We start from the raw sequence: 18,987 nt of genomic DNA, 5'->3' as shown, positions 1-18,987 counted from the left end.
CCCTTCCCCCCTGAGGTAGTCAAGGGTTGGGCTCAGTGTCCCAAGGTGGATCCTCCAATCTCTAGACTGGCGGCTAGATCCATAGTTGCAGTGGCTGACGGTGCATCACTCAAGGATGCCACTGACAGGCAGATAGAGCTCCTGATGAAATCCATCTATGAAGCCATCGGCGCGTCCTTTGCTCCGGCATTCGCAGCCGTATGGGCACTCCAAGCTATCTCAGCCTGTCAGTCTGAGATTAATGCAGTCACACGTGCCTCTACTCCGCAGGTTGTGTCCTTAACCTCTCAGGCGTCGGCATTTGCGTCCTACGCCATGAATGCTGTCCTGGACTCTGCGAGCCGTACGGCGGTAGCATCCGCCAATTCGGTGGCAGTCCGCAGGGCCATGTGGCTACGTGAATGGAAGGCAGACTCTGCTTCCAAAAAGTTCTTAACCGGTTTGCCATTTTCTGGCGACCGCCTGTTTGGCGAGCAATTGGATGAAATCATTAAACAATCCAAGGGAAAGGACTCGTCCTTACCCCAGTCCAAACCAAACAGACCTCAACAACGGAAGGTACAATCGAGGTTTCGGTCCTTTCGGCCCGCAGCCAGGTCTCAATTCTCCTCGTCCAACAGGCCACAGAAGGGTCAGAGGAACTCTGATTCATGGCGGTCTAAGTCACGTCCTAAAAAGACCGCCGGAGGAACCGCTCCCAAAGCGGCCTCCTCATGACTTTCGGCCTCCCCAAACCGCATCCTCGGTCGGTGGCAGGCTCTCCCGCTTTTGCGACGCCTGGTTGCCACATGTCCAAGACCAATGGGTGAGAGACATTTTGTCCCACGGTTACAGGATAGAGTTCCGCTCTCGTCCTCAGACTCGTTTCTTCAGAACATCTCCGCCCCCCGAACGAGCTGATGCTCTTCTTCAGGTGGTGAGCACTCTGAAGGCAGAAGGAGTGGTGATCCCTGTTCCTCTTCAGCAATGGGGTCACGGTTTTTACTCCAACTTGTTTGTGGTGCCAAAAAAGGACGGATCTTTCCGTCCCGTTCTGGACCTCAAACTGCTCAACAGACACATAAAAACCAGGCGGTTCCGGATGGAATCCCTCCGCTCCGTCATCGCCTCCATGTCCCAAGGAGACTTCCTAGCATCAATCGACATCAGGGATGCTTATCTCCACGTGCCGATTGCACCAGAGCATCAGCGCTTCCTGCGTTTCGCCATCGGGGAGGAACATCAGTTCGTGGCACTGCCTTTCGGCCTGGCGACAGCCCCACGGGTCTTCACCAAGGTCATGGCATCCGTGGTGGCGGTCCTACACTCTCAGGGACACTCGGTGATCCCTTACTTAGACGATCTCCTTGTCAAGGCCCCCTCTAGGGTGGCATGCCAACACAGCCTGAACATTGCTCTGGAGACTCTCCAGAGATTCGGGTGGATCATCAATTTCCCAAAGTCAAAATTGACATATCTCGGGATGGAGTTTCATACTCTCTCAGCGATAGTGAAACTTCCGCTGGACAAACAGAGTTCACTACGGACCGGGGTGCAATCTCTCCTTCGAGCCCAGTCGCACCCCTTGAGGCGCCTCATGCACTTCCTAGGGAAGATGGTGGCAGCAATGGAGGCAGTTCCATTTGCGCAGTTTCATTTGCGTCCACTTCAATGGGACATTCTCCGCAAATGGGACAGGAAGTCGACGTCCCTCGACAGGAACGTCTCTCTTTCTCGGGCAGCCAAGGCCTCCCTTCAGTGGTGGCTTCTTCCCACTTCTTTGTCGAAGGGGAAATCATTCCTACCCCCATCCTGGGCTGTGGTCACGACGGACGCGAGTCTGTCAGGGTGGGGAGCGGTGTTCCTCCACCACAGGGCTCAGGGTACCTGGACTCAGCCAGAGTCCTCCCTTCAGATCAATGTTCTGGAGATAAGGGCAGTGTATCTAGCCCTAAAGGCGTTCCAGCCGTGGCTGGAAGGCAGGCAGATCCGAATTCAGTCGGACAATGCCACGGCGGTGGCATACATCAACCACCAAGGCGGCACACGCAGTCGGCAAGCCTTCCAGGAAGTTCGGCGGATTCTGCTGTGGGTGGAAACCACAGCCTCCACCATCTCCGCAGTTCACATCCCGGGCGTAGAAAACTGGGAAGCAGACTTTCTCAGTCGCCAGGGCATGGACGCAGGGGAATGGTCTCTTCACCCGGACGTGTTTCAAGAGATCTGTTGCCGCTGGGGGAAGCCGGACGTCGACCTAATGGCGTCCCGGCACAACAACAAGGTCCCGGCATTCATGGCACGGTCTCAAGATCACAGAGCTCTGGCGGCAGACGCATTAGTTCAGGATTGGTCGCAGTTTCGGCTGCCTTATGTATATCCTCCTCTGGCACTGCTGCCCAGAGTATTACGCAAGATCAGGTCCGAATGCCGCCGCGCCATCCTCATCGCCCCAGACTGGCCGAGGAGGTCGTGGTACCCGGATCTTTGGCATCTCACGGTGGGTCAACCGTGGGCGCTTCCAGACCGCCCAGACTTGCTGTCACAAGGGCCGTTTTTCCATCTGAATTCCGTGGCCCTCAACCTGACTGTGTGGCCATTGAGTCCTGGCTCCTAGCGTCTTCAGGATTATCTCAGGATGTCATTGCCACTATGAGACAGGCCAGGAAACCTACGTCCGCCAAGATCTATTACAGATCTTGGCGGATCTTCTTATCCTGGTGCTCTGATAATGGTTTTTCTCCCTGGCCGTTTGCCTTACCCATTTTTCTTTCCTTCCTCCAATCCGGAATGGACAAGGGTTTGTCACTCTGCTCTCTCAAGGGACAAGTATCGGCGCTCTCCGTATTTTTTCAAAAGCGTCTAGCCAGGCTTCCGCAGGTACGCACGTTCCTGCAGGGGGTTTGCCACATTGTCCCTCCTTACAAGCGCCCGTTAGAACCCTGGGATCTGAACAAGGTGCTAACGGCTCTTCAGAAACCACCTTTCGAGCCAATGAGAGATATTTCTCTTTCACGCCTTTCACAGAAGGTGGTCTTCCTAGTGGCAGTCACATCACTTCGGAGAGTGTCTGAGCTAGCTGCACTGTCATGCAAAGCCCCCTTCCTGGTGTTTCACCAGGACAAGGTGGTTCTGCGTCCGGTTCCGGAATTTCTCCCTAAGGTGGTATCCCCCTTTCATCTCAATCAGGATATCTCCTTACCCTCTTTTTGCCCTCATCCAGTTCACCAGTGTGAAAAGGATTTGCACTTGTTAGATCTTGTGAGAGCACTTAGACTCTACATTTCTCGTACGGCGCCCCTGCGCCGCTCGGATGCGCTCTTTGTCCTTGTCGCTGGCCAGCGTAAAGGGTCGCAGGCTTTCAAGTCAACCTTGGCTCGGTGGATCAAGGAACCAATTCTTGAAGCTTACCGTTCTTCGGGGCTTCCGGTTCCTTCAGGGCTGAAAGCCCATTCTACCAGAGCCGTGGGTGCATCCTGGGCATTGCGGCACCAGGCTACGGCTCAGCAGGTGTGTCAGGCGGCTACCTGGTCGAGTCTGCACACTTTCACGAAACACTATCAGGTGCATACCTACGCTTCGGCAGATGCCAGCCTAGGTAGGCAAGTCCTTCAGGCGGCGGTAGCCCACCTGTAGGAAGGGGCCGTTTTACGGCTCTATTACCGAGGTATTCTTTTACCCACCCAGGGACTGCTTTTGGACGTCCCAATTGTCTGGGTCTCCCAATGGAGCGACAAAGAAGAAGGGAATTTTGTTTACTTACCGTAAATTCCTTTTCTTCTAGCTCCTATTGGGAGACCCAGCACCCGCCCCTGTTCCCTTCGGGCTGTTGTTTTTTTGTGTACACATGTTGTTCATGTTGAATTGTTCTGGGTTCATGGTTTTCAGTTCTCCGAACATCCTTCGGATTGAATTTACCTTAGACCAATTTATAAGTTTCCTCCTTCCTGCTTTTGCACCAAAACTGAGGAGCCCGTGATGCACGGGGGGGTGTATAGGCAGAGGGGAGGGGTTTACACTTTTAAGTGTAATACTTTGTGTGGCCTCCGGAGGCAGAAGCTATACACCCAATTGTCTGGGTCTCCCAATAGGAGCTAGAAGAAAAGGAATTTACGGTAAGTAAACAAAATTCCCTTCTTTCTTTATTTCATAGGTCTACGCGTTTCAGGGCTCAAGTCCCCTTCTTCAGGACCAAGATGTATTGTTGATTCCTCCTTTTGGTCCTGAAGAAGGGGACTTGAGCCCTGAAACGCGTAGACCTATGAAATAAAGAAAATTATTAATAATCAACAATCTCTTCATTAGGCAGCAGCGTGGCATTTACCCCGCTTTTCCTCTACAGCACGGACTATAAAGTGTTATATTGAGCCTTTGTTGTAGGCATCATATACATTTTACTCCATTCACTTTTCTGTGTGCACAGAGCCTTACAGGGGTGCTCCCATCTCCAAGATCCTACCTCAATATCTAGTTACTTGCTCATGGTCATAACCATGGATACCCAAAGCTGCAATACCCTGCACATGAAGTAAGCAACATAGCTAATCAGGAGAACTATACTACATTTCTAATTGGAGGGAATTGATAATATTATCATTAAACCTACTACATATTAGGATAGGATCTAGGACATTGACAAACCCCATTAAAAAGGGACATGTAAGCACAAAACGACTGTTCAAACCAAGTACAGATTCTCGGTGCATCATGGTGGGGCTAATCATTTCAGTGAAGCTCCCCTCCTGTTTGTTTTCCGTCTATCTCCACCCCCCTTTGATTGACAGCTGTCTTTATAGAGTTAGAAAAGGGCGGAGATAGATGAAAAACAAGTAGTTGGGTTAGAGCTTCCAACTCTAAGCCCACACTAAGGGTGCACCAAGCACTTCTACTTTCTAGATTCAGTCATTCTGTACTGACAGAGTCCATTTAAAGGGTATCTGTCACCAGTTTTTTGCCACCTAATCTGAGAGCAGTATAATGTAGGGGCAGAGATCCTGATTCCAGCGATGTGTCACATACTGGGCTGCTTAGTGAAGTTTTGATAAAATCACAGTTTAAATCAGCAGTAGATCATCATTAGAGGACTACTTGGCGTGCTGCCAGGTAGTCCAGCATATTCATGAGCTCTAAATAACTCCACTGCCCACTACTGATTGGCATCTTTCTGTGTACACTGTATATGGGCAGAAAACTGCCGATCAGTGCTGTGGGCGGGGCTCTAAAGCTACAGATTCAAATAACTGTTAGATCTCCAGCATTGATTTTATCAAAATGACAGCAAACAGCCCAGTAAGTGACACATCGCTGGAATCACGGTCTCGGTCTCTACATAATGCTGCTCTCACGTGAGGGAGCAAGAACCTGGTGACAGATTCCTGGTGACTCGCTCAGCACATCCTGGCAAAAATCTGGTGACTGATTCCCTTTAAGTGTACACCAATATATACATCAATACACACTATGATAGGAAAGGTCAAATGTAACCTGGTGCTGGCAAATGTGTATACACCACAGACACTGCTCCAAGGCTCTATTAACGCACATGAGCTACCTAACAGGACCATTTCTCAGAAATGAATTATATCACTCTCAAGCTGAGCAGTATGGGCAGGCAAAAGCTGAATGGATGTGGGTTTCCATTCTTTGTGGTCTGGAAGGCAGTATTTTAGGATCTGATTCTGCACTAAACAAACATGTTATATGAGCACTCTGGTAGAAAGGCACACTGACATTACAGGCAACATCACCTGCATATTAAGAACGAGGTACATTTATGGCATAAGGCTACTGCTATAAGTGTCGGCTCCACCATTGGGGTGGGTCACCGGGGTCCTTGTGAGGCTGGTTACAGGCAGCTGTGTGCAGTTTTCTCCATCATAGTAGACCGGAGTCACAGAAACCATCAGCCTCTTGGTGAATACTGTACTATAGTCAATGATTTCAAAAGGAAGACTCATTATAGTAAAAATGATTCTGAAAAGTATTGTGACACTTTCAGATATGTGTTACAGAAAACCCCATAACGCAGAGCAGTATGAAGCACCATATGGAGACGCACGCAATGCCCACGCCTCCATAGTGTGAAGCTGCAGGGCGTCCGAGTCCTCCCCGCTGGCTCCTACACAAGAGTGTAGATGCATGTGGTGACTATATAATATCCAGCATGGCGAATGCCTTACATCAAATCTGTTGCCGTGAAGGCGAAAGACCCCACAACCTACAGATTCACCTACAACTGGAGGAGGAAGAAGTAGAATTTGCTATATAGAAGTTTTTAAGCGCTGTATGGCAATAGAGGATATTCATTAGGTAATTTACCTTTTCTCCGTGGCCCAGGTTTTCATTCTTCACCTCCAGCAAAGACTTCCAGTTGGTATTCCCTCCTCCAGCTCCTCCGCGAGACTCAGAAATAGAGGAGCCTTCAATTACCTGACCCTCAGAGTCAAACCTTCCAAAAAGAAACTTTGTATTACCATCGGTGTACCAGACCATGCCGTGCACTCTCCTCCTCCCACCTGCTCTCCCTTTCTCTACTTCTTCTTACTGCTGGTGACATATCTCCCAATCCTGGACCCCCACAGATGGGACACTCCTCTTTACCACCCCATATCGCTCCCCACCAACTAGTAAATTCCGCAACCTCGCCAATATAAAATTCATTCCCCTCTCACCCACTCCGCCGCCCCCTCTCTCTGGAGCGCTGTGGAATGCCCGTTGTGTCTGTAATAAACTGCACATCATTCACGATCTCTTTACTTCTAGCAATCTATCCTTTCTGGGAGTCACCGAAACATGGGTGACACCCTCCAACACTGCCTCCCCTGCTGTGCTATGCTACGGCGGCCTCCACTTCACCCACACTCCTCGTCCTGGCAATAGACAGGGCGGAGGAGTGGGCCGCCTTCTCTCTAACCACTGCAGCTTCAACCCAATACCATCTCTACCCTCCCTTGTCCTGCCTTCCTTTGAAGTCCACTCTGTCCGCATCTATTCTCCCTCCAACCTCCAAGTGGCCGTCATATACAGACCCCCGGGCCCAACCACTGCCTTTATCGACCAGTTCTCTGCCTGGCTTCTACACTTTCTCTCTGCTGACATACCCACTATCATCATGGGTGACTTCAACATCCCCACTGACACCCACCAGTCAGCGGCTTCCAAACTCCTCTCCCTCGCTTCATCTTTTGGTCTCAGTGGTCCGCCTCTGCCACCCATAAAGATGGACACACATTAGACCTTATCTTCACCCGTCTTTGCTCTCTATCTAACCTCACTACCTCCCCTCTCCCCTTATCTGACCACCATCTACTGACCTTTTCAGCCCTGTCCTCCTCACCTGCCCCCCCTGTCCAGCATCTAGCACACCCCCGCAGAAACCTTGCACACATCAACATACACACCCTTTCTGACTCTGTCCTACCACTGTCCTCCAGATCTTCACTCCACGACACAAACAGTGCCACCATTTTCTACAACGCCACTCTCACATCAGCTATTGATTCAGTTGCTCCTCTTGTGCATGGCAGAGTGAGACAAATCAATAGACAACCCTGGCACAACAGCCTCACTAAAAAACTGCGGCAAGTGTCTAGGGCTGCAGAGCGGCGCTGGAAGAAAACGCACTCCCAGGAAGACTTCACCACATTCAAAAATACAATTCACACATTTCGCTTGGCCCTTACCTCTGCTAAACAGTATTACTTCAGAAACCTCATATCCTCTTTAACACACAACCCCAAGCAGCTATTTAATACTTTTAACTCCCTCCTTCACCCACCGCTGCCCTCTCCAACCTCCCTCATCTCCGCAGAAGAATTTGCTACACATTTCAAAGAAAAGATCGACCAAACCAGACAAGTCTTTTCTGCTCAACCACCACAACCCCTTCATATAACAGACCACTGCCCCTCCCCCATAAACTTCATCCCCACCATCACCGAAGGAGAGCTGGCACATCTCTCAAAAGCGCACCTCACCACCTGCACACTGGACCGTTCCCCCGAGGAAGTCATTTTCACGAAACACGTGTTGGGACTGCTCCCCATGTGTCCCCGCATGTGCCCTTACTTACTCTGGTAAGCCCCACTCTGTTTTTTGCGCTGTGGTGATGTTACATGTAATTGCTGGCTTAATATGTATTGACATTTACTTTTGTGATCCTGTCCTGTACATTATCCTTCTGGAAGCTGGCTAGTCTGAATGTTTTCACTTGATGACCCAGCGCTCACCACTGTCGGGAATTAAGTGTACCACCTATATCATTGTATGTACCTTTGCAACATGCGGCTTCACATGGGGATTTAATCGCCTCTCTCTGTCTTAACCTGCTCTTAAAACACTGTTATTGTCTATACCCCTGTTATACTTCGTGTCTGAAGAATTAAAACTAAAAAAAATGTTATGTGCACTAGCGCTGTTGATTGGTGACTATGTGATTATGGGGTATAGTGTTCATTAGGCAAATTTAAAGACTTCTGTCTCAGTTTTCATATATATGCTTTTTGAAGTTGTTGTCTTTCATCTTTGATGAAGTCCATATATACTGCCCTATGTTTTCTAAATTCTCACTACTCCAGTTTGCCTCAAAACTCTTGGAACAGCATGTCCATGCTGAACTTTCCTCCCACCTCTCCTCTAAGGCCTAAGCCACACGGCGAGAAAAACAGTGCGAGTGGAGTGCGATAAAACATCGCATTCCCCTCGGACCAATTCTAGCCTGTGTGTCAGCCCTAATCGGACCGAGAAAACTATCGCAGCATGCTGCGATTGTAATGCGAGACTCTTTCTCTCGCACCCATTCAAGTGAATGGGGCAAGAGGAAAAAAAAAAAAAAAAAAAAAAAAAAAAAAAAAAAAAAAAAATCGCACTGCACTCGCAGTACACCGGTGTACTGCCAGTGCAGTGCGATAATGGCAATAGCCGGCTACGCAGGAGAGAGGGAGAGAAATCCCTCCCTCCCCTCCTGAGTGCCGGCCCGCCCCCCGCAGCTGAGGTCTGCTCGCACGAACGGACCTCAGTTGCAAGGACACACGCATGACACTCGGCTCTGCTGTACTGCATATATTATTATATATATATATATATATATATATATATATATATATATATATATATATATATATATACACATATATATATATATATATATATATATATATATATATATATATATATATATATATATACACATACACACACACACACACACACACACACACACACACACACACACACACACACACACACACACACACACATATATATTCAGGCCAGGAAGGGCCACATGACCATGGACCTTCCCAGGCTGATAATACCAGCCCTCAGCTGTCTGCTTTACCTTGGCAGGTTATCAAAAATAGGGCAGATCCTACGCCGCTTTATTAAATGCTTTAAATAATGTAAAAAACAGTGTGTGTCTATTTCTGATAACCAGCCAAAAGTAAAGACGACAGATGAGGGGCTGCAGCCCTCAGCTGTCTGCCTAACCTGCATTGGTTGTCAAAAATAGGCAGAAACCCCCCCCTTTATTCACAGCAGTGTACAGGCATCTTCCGCACGCAATAAAGCTTGTTGGTTGTACTGTAGCCTTTCAACAAACTTTATTAGCATACGAACAGTTCCTGAACTCAGACTTTTTTTAATTTAATTTAAAGTCCGTGTTCAGGTTCGAGCCCCAGACCACAGGTGTCCGGTACGAACCCCGAGCTTTACCGTATGGGTTCACGCTTCCCTATTCATGACCCATCCTATGGATAGGTAAATCAAGGTGTTAAAGGGGTTGTCTGCTCTAAATCTATAAATCTGCAGACCTCTATGTGACTGCAGATGTGCTACTCCTGACATTGTATGTACGCACTGTGAGGATTCACCAGTTTCAGAGCCTGGAATGGCGGTTAAGCGGCTGCGAGCATGTGATATACTTACTATTGGCCAGGATCCAACTAGATGGGTGCAGCCTTGCTTAAATTTTGTCAGTGTGGTCGCTCCCCTCTAGTCAGAACGTGGCCAGGAGTCCATCATGGGACAAGAACTCACTTATTTTATCCATAATAAAGGATATATTAAAAAAAATTGACATTTGTCAAACCGATCTAGAATCTAGAATATAGATTTCTTTGTAAAGCGCACACAAATTTGGCAGGATTTATGTACCAATATTTGTCTGCAGTATTTCGGAAGTCCGTCTCCAGACATTTCATGGTACCACAGAACATAAAGGCATCACTACCAAATAGCAAGGCCTAGAACAAAACCCCAGTCAGGGGACTCCTAGGAATGGTAATAGGTGCTTCTGCTCTCAGCCTCTTTAGTGCAAGTCTGCAATTTTACCTGAAGCTAGCTTCTGATGTGTTCGCTTTGGGAAATCACTGTAAACAGCAATTCAGTAGAAAAAGGGTTAAGTTTGAAGAAACAATATTTAACAGTTTGGCATTGTTAGAGTGCCCACTAGTGCTCAAACAGGGAACTGCGCTCAAAGGAGACAAAGTACGAGATTTCACGTAACCATCTAGTTTTGTTAAAGGGCCACTAAACCTAAATTCTGTCCTGTCAGTTAGGCAGCTGAATGCCGTCTATCATTGTACGCAGTCACTTAACACTGCAAAAGGCCCAGTTTTGACCTACGGCTCAGCCTCAATCCACACAATACATCGATGCGCACTTTTTTTTAGTGTTTTCCAAGTAATTTGCCTAAGCTCAGTGATCCTATAAACACATATATAGAAAATAAATATATCGATGTCCTACCATCCTCGGAGCTTGAATGCTTCAGGAATATCTGGATTTATCATGATTGTGCTGGATGACAAAACAGACAGGGATCGCCCCCCAAAGTCAGAAAGCCGGGCTCCTTTGATCGCTATAACAGGTTGTCTTGAACCATCAAACTTATCTGCCTGTTATATAAGAAAGATACTTTAGTTTAGATTCTTAAAGCGCCATGCCAGCGTTTTGTTTTTTTTTATTACACCAGAGTGGTGCTTGAAACTTAAGTCCCTCGAGCAGGTCTTATTTTTACTTTTCTGGGGCTTCACCTTCTATCACAGAAGTAGCAGTCAATCTCCTGTGATTTGTGACCTGCCAGCAGCTCCAGTGTTTCATGGAGCGCACCTGAGGTCATAAATCAATACAACTCTATGAGAGCCTGGCTCTGGCTCTCAGACTGGGGCCACACGGGGGGACTAATGCGATCCTCGCATGACACTCTGCTCATGCTGGCAGCACAGCGGGAGGCGAGTGTCACTGTGACTGAGGCCCGATCGGACCTCAGCTGCGGGGGACGGGCCGACACTGAGAAGGGGAGGGCCAGCGCTGAGGAGGTGAGGGAGGGATTTATCTCCCTCTCTCCTCCATTGCCGGCTATTGCCATTCTTGCTCTGCACTCACGGTACACCAGTGTAATGCGAGTGCAGTGCGATTTTTCTCTCACCCCATAGACTTGAATGGGTGCAAGAGAATCTAGGATCGCATTACAGTAGCAGCATGCTGCAATTGTTTTCTTGGTCTGATTAGGGCTGAGAAAATAATCACTCATGTGCGCTGACACACAGGCTAATATTGGTCTGAGTGGAATGTGATGCTTTATCGCATTCCACTCACTCCGATTTTCATGCCATGTGTCTTAGGCCTCAAATGTATATTTCTGACTTCCAGCTAGTCACAAGATGGCGCTGCGGGACTTGGGTGACATCCGTAAAAAAAAAAGGTGAAGCCGCCAGAAGGAGAGTATATGATGATGCAGGTGACTTAGATTTAGGCTGGGTTTACGAGCGTGTGGCATCTGATGCGAGTGCATCGGATGCGATAGCTAGCTCCCGCTGCTCTGCGAGTGTAAGCTGAGTGTCATGCCACTGTGATCCAATCCAGCAATTGGATCACAGCTGTGGAGTAGAGGGTGGGTGCTGTAGGGGAGAGGGAGGGATTAATCTCCCTATCTCCTCCATTGCAGTAACAGAGTAACATGGGTCCGTGTGCAATGCGATTTTTTTTTATCGCATTCCACTCTATTATACTTGTTGCGTGTCCTAGCCCTTAAAGCACCAGTCCAGTGATGACAAAAAAAAAAAAATATATGCTGGAGTGGTGCTTTAAAAGGAGAATTGCAACCTTGAGTATTTATGGATTGGACATAGATGTCTGAAGGGGGATCTCCTTTCTGAAGGCCTTCACAACTGGACAGAGAATGAATGGAAAAGTGGCTGTTCATTAGTGCAGCTCCAAGTATTCACTCCCAATGGAGTAGCAGAAACAAATGTACATACATGTAGAGGTCTCACCAGGCGGGATGGGGGTTGGGAGGATGCAGATGTGTATATACAGGCAGATCCCAGAGGTGGCCCCACATTATCAGACACTTGCAGAATATCCCATGGATATGACACAGATGGCTATCATGTAATGTATTATACGTGGTCTGACACGACTAGCATCATTATTATCACAAAGCACATTATTTTCTTACATGTACCAAGCAGTTGGATGGAAGATATTAGACCAGATACCGAACACCTCGATCTCTGTGTTACACACATTTACTAGGACCTTGGGATGTTCTCTTTTGATAACCACAATGAATACTTGGAGTACTTACATCTTCACCCCAAAGAGTTGTTGACACCACCTTTCCCGATGAATCCATTAAATGGATCGTTCTCTTTGAAACTTCTCGGTTGTTTGACTTTATGGTCACCTTAGTGACATCGTCAAAACTCTTACAAACCCCTATGACATCTGCAAAGAAGACAACACAAGGATAAGAACGGGTCTACGCTGGCACAGAACCTGACAGCTACCAGAACAGTACAGACCTAATAATGTGTCTTTATTCTTGTTTTCAAGCTCGGAAATCGGAACAAACTGAAACTGCACCGTTGGGACATCGGAAGAGTCATCGCAAGGGATAACGGAGGTCTCGTTATTGAAAGTCATCTCATAGTCATTCTTCACCGCCGTGTACTGCTTGTTAGCAATCTTTAAAGTACCTTTTGCGAAGTAATATACCTAGCCAAAAGATAAATGAGTGTTATTTAAAAAGGAATGTCACCAGATTTGGCTCCTGTAAGCTGTGGCCACCACCACTGAGCTCTTATATACAGCATTCCAGAATACTGTATATAAGAGCCCAAGCCGCTCTGTATAACATAAAAAACAGCTTTATAATACACACCTAGGGGGCGGAGCGGTCCGATGGGCGTCGCTGCTCTCCGGTCTGGCGCCTCCTCATGCCCAGCCCCGTACAGGACGCATCCAGTGTCATTCACACAGAGGCCTCCATTGTGCTCTTGCACATGTGCACTTTGATCTGCTTGGCTGAGGACAGAGCAAAGTACTTTAATACGCAGGAGCAAAAAAAGGGCAAAGACCGCCCGCGCATTACATTACTTTGATCTGCCTTCAGCCAAGCAGATCGCAGTGCGCCTGTGCAGGAGAGCAATGGAGGCCTCACTGAGAATGACGCCAGACGTGTCATGCACGGGGCTGGGCAGGAGGATGGAGTTCGCAGAGGATGGAGGAGGCGCCGGACCGGAGAGCAGCAACAGCTATCGGACCGATCCGCCCCCTAAGTGAGAATTTTAATTGTTTTAAGTGTTATATTAAGTGATTTTTACGTTATACAGCGCGGCCTGGGCTCTTATAAATGCTGCATATAAGAGCTCAGTGGTGGTGGCCACAGCTTATATATAGGGGCTAAATCTGGTGACAGGTTCCCTTTAAATAAAAAGGGCCAAGTATGTGATATAGTGTGACCTCTACAATCCAGAACATACCTTATTCACTTCAATAAGAGAGAAAAACTTGTCAACTTGATCATTGAAGGCAGTAGCCCGGATCTCACCCTGGAAAAGGATAAATACGTAGAAATAAAGAAGGATAAACATCAACATATTTGTAGTCCTATCAATGACACTCGTGTTTACATGACCTCACATCAATCTATTTTCCAAAAAAAAAAGGCTACGTAACTTGCCAATTACCACTTGTAAATATTCATGGCCTCTGTATTAAATCATTGCCATCTACTTATTAATAATCAAAATGATTAACCAATTAACTTAAGAAAGCACGTGATGTGTGGGCTGCACCATACTGTGTACCTAGCGGATGACAAAGATGTCACTGCCTGCATTGCTGGCCAGGCTCGGGATGACTCACCCGCCTGCGCTATACCCAGGCCATGGAGAGCTAATTATTTGATAACAGATTTCTGTTCTTGCATCAGAGAAACAACATCTGCACATAAAAACATTTTAGTCACTGCATCCTTCTACAAGTGACCAAGAATAGAAAGCGTGACGAGCCCTGTACATCTCAAGGGGTTAAGAGGGCAAACACAAAAGCAAGCCGTCTGTCTCCGCAGCCATCACCGGCATCCCACGGCATCAGGCAGTGACTGGCGGCAGAGGCTGGGCAGACTTCTCCTACGGAGTCAATACTATAATGCTACTTTTATATTCCAACTCAAATACAATACGTCTCAATCTGACATATCATACAAGTATTTAAGCCGGGTAATGCGACATGAACATTACAGTGATGACTGCATCTAAGAACTTACAAAACACACAGAAATATGGACTTCATTTTATTAACCACAGGCAAAATAACTTTGTGGGCAGCAGATAAAAGCCCTAAAGGTAAAAGAATAATAAAGCACAGCCTACTTACACTCTCGTCCACCATCTCAATGGAAAATAATTTCCCTTCTCCACGAGAGTTGCTCCAAGTACGTATCTGGCCTTTGTTGGTCACTCGCGCTCGAATAGTCCACCTTAAAAATTAATTAAAAAAAACAACTTGTAATAACTATATATCTATATTGAGATATACACACAGTCACAGGGGAGCAAAGAAGGAATTTTGTTTACTTACCGTAAATTCCTTTTCTTCTAGCTCTAATTGGGAGACCCAGACAATTGGGTGTATAGCTTCTGCCTCCGGAGGCCACACAAAGTATTACACTTAAAAGTGTAAGGCCCCTCCCCTTCTGCCTATACACCCCCCGTGGGATCACGGGCTCCTCAGTTTTAGTGCAAAAGCAAGAAGGAGGAAAGCCAATAAACTGGTTTAAGGAAATTCAATCCGAAGGAATATCGGAGAACTGAAACCATTCAACATGAACAACATGTGTATACAAAAAAACAGGGGCGGGTGCTGGGTCTCCCAATTAGAGCTAGAAGAAAAGGAATTTACGGTAAGTAAACAAAATTCCCTTCTTTGTCGCTCTATTGGGAGACCCAGACAATTGGGATGTCCAAAAGCAATCCCTGGGTGGGTAAAATAATACCTCGTAATAGAGCCGTAAAACGGCCCCTTTCTACAGGTGGGCAACCGCCGCCTGAAGGACTCGTCTGCCTATGCTGGCATCCGCCGAAGCATAGGTATGCACCTGACAGTGTTTCGTGAAAGTGTGGAGGCTGGACCAGGTAGCCGCCTGACACACAAGCTGAGCCGTAGCCTGGTGCCTCAAGCCCAGGACGCATCCACCGCTCTGGTAGAATGGACCTTCAGCCCTGAGGGAACCGTAAGCCCAGCAGCACGATAAGCTAGAGAATTGGTTCCTTGAACCACCGAGCTAGTCTTGATTTGGAAGCCTGCAACCCTTTACGCTGGCTAGCGACAAGGACAAGAGTGCTTCCGAGCGGCGCAGGGACGCCGTACGATCGATGAAGAGTCTGAGTGCTCTCACCAGATCTAATCAAGTGCAAATCCTTTTCACATTGGTGAACTGGATGAAGACAAACAGAGGGTACGGATACCCTGATTGAGATGAAAGGGGGGATTCCACCTTAGGGAGAAATTCCGGAACCGGACGCAGAACCCCTTGACCTGGTGAGACACCGGGAAGGGGAGTTTGCACGACAATGCTGCCCCGACAGACACTCTCCGAAGTGAAGTGACTGCCCCTAGGAAAACCACTTTCTGCGAAAGGCGTGAGAGAGAAAAATCCCTCATAGGCTCGAATGGTGGTTTCTGCAGAACCATCAGCACCCTGTTCAAATCACAGGGTTCTAACAGTCGTTTGTAAGGAAGGACTAAGCGGCAAACCCCCTGCAGGAACGTGCGTACTTGAGGTAGTCTTGCTAGGCGCTTCTGAAAAAAATACAGAGAGCGCTGAGATTTGTCCCTTAAGGGAACCGAGCGACAAACCTTTTTCCAACCGAATTGCAGGAAGGAAAGAAAGTAGGCAAGGCAATTGGCCAGGGAGAAACTCCCTGAGCAGAGGACCCAGATAAGAATATCTTCCACGTTCTGTGGTAGATCTTGGCAGATGTGTGTTTTCTGGCCTGTCTCATAGTGGTAATGACCCCTTGAGATAACCCTGCAGATGCTAGGATCCAGGACTCAATGGCTACACAGTCAGGTTGAGGGTCGCAGAATTCAGAAGGAAAAAACGACCCTTGAGACAGCAAGTCTGGTCGGTCTGATAGTTCCCCCGGTTGGCCTACCGTGAGATGCCACAGATCCGGGTACCACGACCTCGTTGGCCATTTTGGAGCGACGAGGATGGCGCGGCGGCAGTCGGACCTGATCTTGCGTAACACTCTGGGCAACAGTGCCAGAGGATGGAACGCATAAGGGAGTTGAAACTGCGACCAATCATGAACGAAGGCGTCTGCCGCCAGAGCTCTGTGATCGTGAGACCGCGCCATGAATGCCGGGACCTTGTTGTTGTGCTGAGACGCCATTAGGTCGACGTCCGGCATCCCCCAGCGGCAACAGATCTCCTGAAACACGTCCGGGTGAAGGGACCATTCCCCTGCATCCATGCCCTGGCGACTGAGAAAGTCTGCTTCCCAGTTTTCTACGCTCGGGATGTGAACTGCGGATATGGTGGGTGCTGTGGCTTCCACCCACAGCAGAATCCGCCGGACTTCCTGGAAGGCTTGCCGACTGCGTGTCCCACCTTGGTGGTTGATGTAAGCCACCGCTGTGGAGTTGTCCGACTGAATTCGGATCTGCCTGCCTTCCAGCCACTGCTGGAACGCTTTTAGGGCAAGATACACTGCCCTGATCTCCAGAACATTGATCTGAAGTGAGGACTCTTGCTGAGTCCACGTACCCTGAGCCCTGTGGTGGAGAAAGATCGCTCCCCACCCTGACAGACTCGCGTCCGTCGTGACCACCGCCCAGGACGGGGTTAGGCAAGATTTCCCTTTCGATAATGAGGTGGGAAGAAGCCACCACCGAAGGGAAGCTTTGGTTGCTTGAGAGAGGGAGACGTTCCTGTCTAGGGACGTCGGCATCCTGTCCCACTTGCGTAGGATGTCCCATTGAAGAGGGCGCAGGTGAAACTGCGCGAAAGGGACTGCTTCCATTGCTGCCACCATCTTCCCCAGGAAGTGCATGAGGCGCCTCAAGGGGTGTGACCGACCTTGAAGGAGTGATTGTACCCCTGTCTGTAGTGAACGCTGTTTGTCCAGCAGAAGCTTCACTATCGCTGGAAGAGTAAGAAACTCCATGCCAAGATATGTCAGCGATTGGACCGGTGTCAGATTTGACTTTGGAAAATTGATGATCCACCTGAAACTCTGTAGAATCTCCAGAGTAACGTTGAGGCTGTGTTGTCATGCCTCTTGAGAGGGTGCCTTGACCAGCAGATCGTCTAAGTAGGGTATCACTGAGTGACCCTGAGAGTGGAGGACCGCAACTACTGTAGCCATGACCTTGGTGAAAACCCTTGGGGCTGTCGCCAGGCCGAACGGCAGTGCCGCGAACTGAAGGTGTTCGTCTCCTATGGCGAAGCGCAAGAGGCGCTGATGCTCAGGAGCAATTGGTACGTGGAGATAAGCATCCTGATATCGATCGATGTTAGGAAATCTCCTTGGGACATTGAGGCGATGACAGAGCGGAGGGATTCCATCCGGAACCGCCTGGTCCTTACGTGTTTGTTGAGCAGTTTTAGGTCCAACATAGGACAGAAGGACCTGTCCTTCTTTGGAACCACAAACAGGTTGGAGTAGAAACCGTGACCCTGTTGCTGAAGAGGAACCGGGACCACCACTCCTTCTGCCTTCAGAATGCCCACCGCCTGCAGCAGAGCCTTGGCTCGCTCGGGAGGCGGAGATGTTCTGAAGAATCGAGTCGGAGGACGAGAGCTGAACTCTATCCTGTAACCGTGAGACAAAATGTCTCTCACCCAACGGTCTTTTACTTGTGGCAGCCAGGTGTCGCAAAAGCGGGAGAGCCTGCCACCGACCGAGGATGCGGTGTGAGGAGGCCGTAAGTCATGAGGAAGCCGCCTTGGTAGCGGCGCCTCCGGCGGTCTTTTTAGGGCGTGATTTAGACCGCTACGCGTCGGAGTTCCTCTGATCCTTCTGAGGCCTTTTGGACGAGGAGAATTGGACCTGCCTGCGCCCCGCAAGGACCGAAACCTCGACTGTCCCCTCCTCTGTTGGGGTATGATCGGTGTAGCCTGAGGAAAGGATGTATCCTTTCCCTTGGATTGTTTGATGATTTCATCCAGTCGCTCACCAAACAAGCGGTCGCCAGAGAATGGCAAACTGGTTAGGCACTTTTTTGGAAGCAGAAGCTGCCTTCCATTCCCACAACCACAAGGCTCTGCGTATTACCACTGAATTGTCGGACGCAACCGCCTTCCGGCTCGCCGAGTCCAGGACAGCATTAATGGCGTATGGCGCAAACGCTGACGTTTGAGACGTTAAAGACGCAGCCTGCGACGCAGACATACGTGTGACTGCCTCAATTTGCGCTTGAGCCGCTGAGACCGCTTGGAGCGCCCAGACGGCTGCGAAAGCTGGAGCAAAGACACGGCAATAGCTTCTCAACCAGAGCTCCATCTGTCTGTCAGTGGCATCTTTGAGTGAAGCCATATCTTCCACTGCAACTAAGGATTTAGCCGCTGGAGATAGGAGGTCCACATTGGAACACTGAACCCAGCCCTTGACAACGTCAAAAGGGAAGAGATAACGTGTATCCTTAAGGCGTTTTGAAAAAACGATATCTGGACAAGCCTGGTGGTTCTGGACTGCCTCCCTGAAGTCAGAGTGATCC

At 48.7% G+C, this 18,987-nt stretch overlaps 1 protein-coding gene across 1 annotated transcript in view; it reads right to left on the bottom strand.

The window, feature by feature from the left end:
• RPA1 (replication protein A1) overlaps positions 1-18,987 on the bottom strand; it is a 134,458-nt gene that overhangs the window by 46,588 nt on the left and 68,883 nt on the right. Inside the window, exons 8-13 of the mRNA XM_075335336.1 lie at positions 14,641-14,743; positions 13,743-13,811; positions 12,783-12,975; positions 12,566-12,705; positions 10,723-10,871; positions 6,295-6,424 (exon numbers count right to left, since the gene is read on the bottom strand). Of these exons, the coding sequence (XP_075191451.1) occupies positions 6,295-6,424; positions 10,723-10,871; positions 12,566-12,705; positions 12,783-12,975; positions 13,743-13,811; positions 14,641-14,743 (784 nt within the window). The remainder of the gene's footprint in view (positions 1-6,294; positions 6,425-10,722; positions 10,872-12,565; positions 12,706-12,782; positions 12,976-13,742; positions 13,812-14,640; positions 14,744-18,987) is intronic.

This window comes from Anomaloglossus baeobatrachus, chromosome 2, assembly GCF_048569485.1.
Source record: "Anomaloglossus baeobatrachus isolate aAnoBae1 chromosome 2, aAnoBae1.hap1, whole genome shotgun sequence".
NCBI lineage: Eukaryota > Metazoa > Chordata > Amphibia > Anura > Aromobatidae > Anomaloglossus > Anomaloglossus baeobatrachus.
This window is presented reverse-complemented; position numbering and strand designations above follow the sequence as displayed.